We start from the raw sequence: 2,052 nt of genomic DNA on the forward strand, positions 1-2,052 counted from the left end.
CTTTCCCCCTGTCCGCACCCTGAAGCGCAGCGAGCCGGGGGCGGCGGGACCCGCGGGGCGGCCCGGGGCGGGGAGCGGGGCCGGGGGCGCTCCCGCCGCGGGGTCCCGGGGCCGGTCCCGGCTCTCACGTGGCGCTACCGGCCGCCAGCACCGGCCCCAGGAAGCCCGCCGCGAAGAGAGCCCGAGCGGACACAAAGAGGATTATTTAAATAGGTGCCTCGTTGTTGTTTTTTTTTGTTGTTTGTTTGTTTTGTTTTCGTTTGTTTGCTTGTTTTTGTTGTTGTTTTTTTTTTCTCTCTCATCTCTGCAAAAATAAAGTCCCAAGATCTTAGATTTTTTTTTTCTTTATTGTACAATTTATAAAACACTAGCGCGGCTCTGCCCCCCCCGCCTCCCCTGCGCACCCCTCGGCACCCCCCTCCCCTCGCCCCAACCCCCCTCCCTGCCTTTGTTTCAGGGTCCCCCCTCCGGAGCCGCCGTCCCTCGGATCGCACCCCCGTTTTGTCAACAGCCCCCCCCGCACCCCTTCTGCTCCCCCACTTCTCTCTAAAACGCGACGATGGCCCGAGTCCAGGCTCCCAGGCTCGCCAGCGCCTGCTTGCTGCACAGCTGCCCGTTGAGGGGCTGCTCCGAGTCCGCCTGCTGCCGGCTCACCAGCCCCGTGAAACCGGAGCCGAAGATGGAGATCAAGTTGGAGATGTTGGAAGAGTCCTGGGGGTGCTCGGCGCTGTACTCCTCGAAGCGGGCGCGTTTGGTGCACGGGGCGAAGGGGGGGCCGCCCGCCACCCCGCCTCCCCCCGGCTCCCCTTCCTCCACCCCCTCCTCTTCCTCCTCCTGCCCCGGGTAATACTTGCGCTTGGTGCCGGGCGCGGGCGGCGGGGAGGCGAGCCCCGGTGCCGGCTGGCAGCAGCAGGGGCACTGCGAGCAGCAGTCCTGGTGCAAGTACCCGTTCTCCACCGTGGTCACGACGTGAGTGTCCAAATCCAGCACCGTGGTGCGGCTGCTACAGTGCGGGGCCCCGCCGCTCCCGAAGTCACAGCCGGCGGCGTAGAGCAGCCCCGGGGCCGCGCTGCTGCCCCCGCCGCCGGGACCGGCGCTGCCGGCGGCCCGGTAGAAGCCCGGGGACGAGTCTCTGCAGGGCGCTCGCTGCATCTCCGGGGGCACGGCGCACACCGGCACCTCCAGCAGCTCCGCGCCGCCCCGCGCAGCCCCGCAGCTCCGCGCCTCGCGGTCCTGCGTGTCGGCGGGCAGCGGGAGCGCCGCCAGCTCCGGCGGGGCGGCGGCGGCGGGCGGCGGGCAGGCGGGCATGGCGAGGAGCGGGGCGCCGTCGGGGTAGTGCTGCTGGCGGCGGTAGAGCTCGGCGTAGCGCTCGCTCAGGTAGAGCTGCCGGGCGTTGCGGAGCACATAGGAGACGAGCAGGTTCTTGTGGAGCTTGATGCCGCCTCGCTGCGTGCGGGAGCTGTGGATCTTCCGCAGGGAAATACTGATCAAACTCTGCGCATCGAGGGTGCACTCCATCCTCCTCCGGCCCCTCAGCATCGGCTCTCGCCGCCCGCGCAGCCAGGCACCCCGGCCCGCATCCACACGGCAGCCGGGCGGGTGCGGAGGGTCGCAAGGAAGGAGGATAAAGAGGCGGGGGGGAGGGAATAAAGGGGAGGGGGGGAAGGGGAAAAGGGGGGAAAGAGCCTGAGGTCGCTGGAGAAGGGGGGCAAATAGAGAGGGGTGTCTTCAGGGGGCGGCCAGCGGCGGGAGCAGCGCGGGCATCGCCGGGGGCTCCCGCTGCTGCCGCCGCCGCCGCGCTCCGAGCACGGACGGCGCGGGCGGGCAGCGCCACCAGCGCCGCGCGCGCCCCCGCCCCGCCCTCCCGCGCGGCACCGCCCCCCGCCCGCCCCTCCGCGCGCTCCCGCCCGCCCCGCCCACCCGCACGCGGCCCCCCCCGCGCCCTCCCGTACCTGTCGCGCAGAGACACTGAACGCCCGCCCGCCCGGCCCCCGCCTTTTATACCGCTGCGCCGGCCCCCGCGCCCCGCCCCACGCGGCCGGCGCTACCAAT

General features: G+C 71.0%; 1 protein-coding gene across 1 annotated transcript; it reads right to left on the bottom strand.

Moving 5' to 3' along the window:
- Positions 1 to 497: 497 nt before the first annotated feature.
- On the bottom strand, positions 498 to 1,828 carry IER5L (immediate early response 5 like). The gene has a single exon (XM_059486628.1). It carries the CDS (start codon positions 1,537 to 1,539, stop codon positions 547 to 549), a length of 993 nt encoding a protein of 330 aa, XP_059342611.1. The 5' UTR covers positions 1,540 to 1,828; the 3' UTR covers positions 498 to 546.
- Between the last annotated feature and the right edge of the window lie 224 nt (positions 1,829 to 2,052).

The sequence above is a fragment of the Ammospiza nelsoni genome, chromosome 20, assembly GCF_027579445.1.
Source record: "Ammospiza nelsoni isolate bAmmNel1 chromosome 20, bAmmNel1.pri, whole genome shotgun sequence".
NCBI classification, from domain to species: domain Eukaryota; kingdom Metazoa; phylum Chordata; class Aves; order Passeriformes; family Passerellidae; genus Ammospiza; species Ammospiza nelsoni.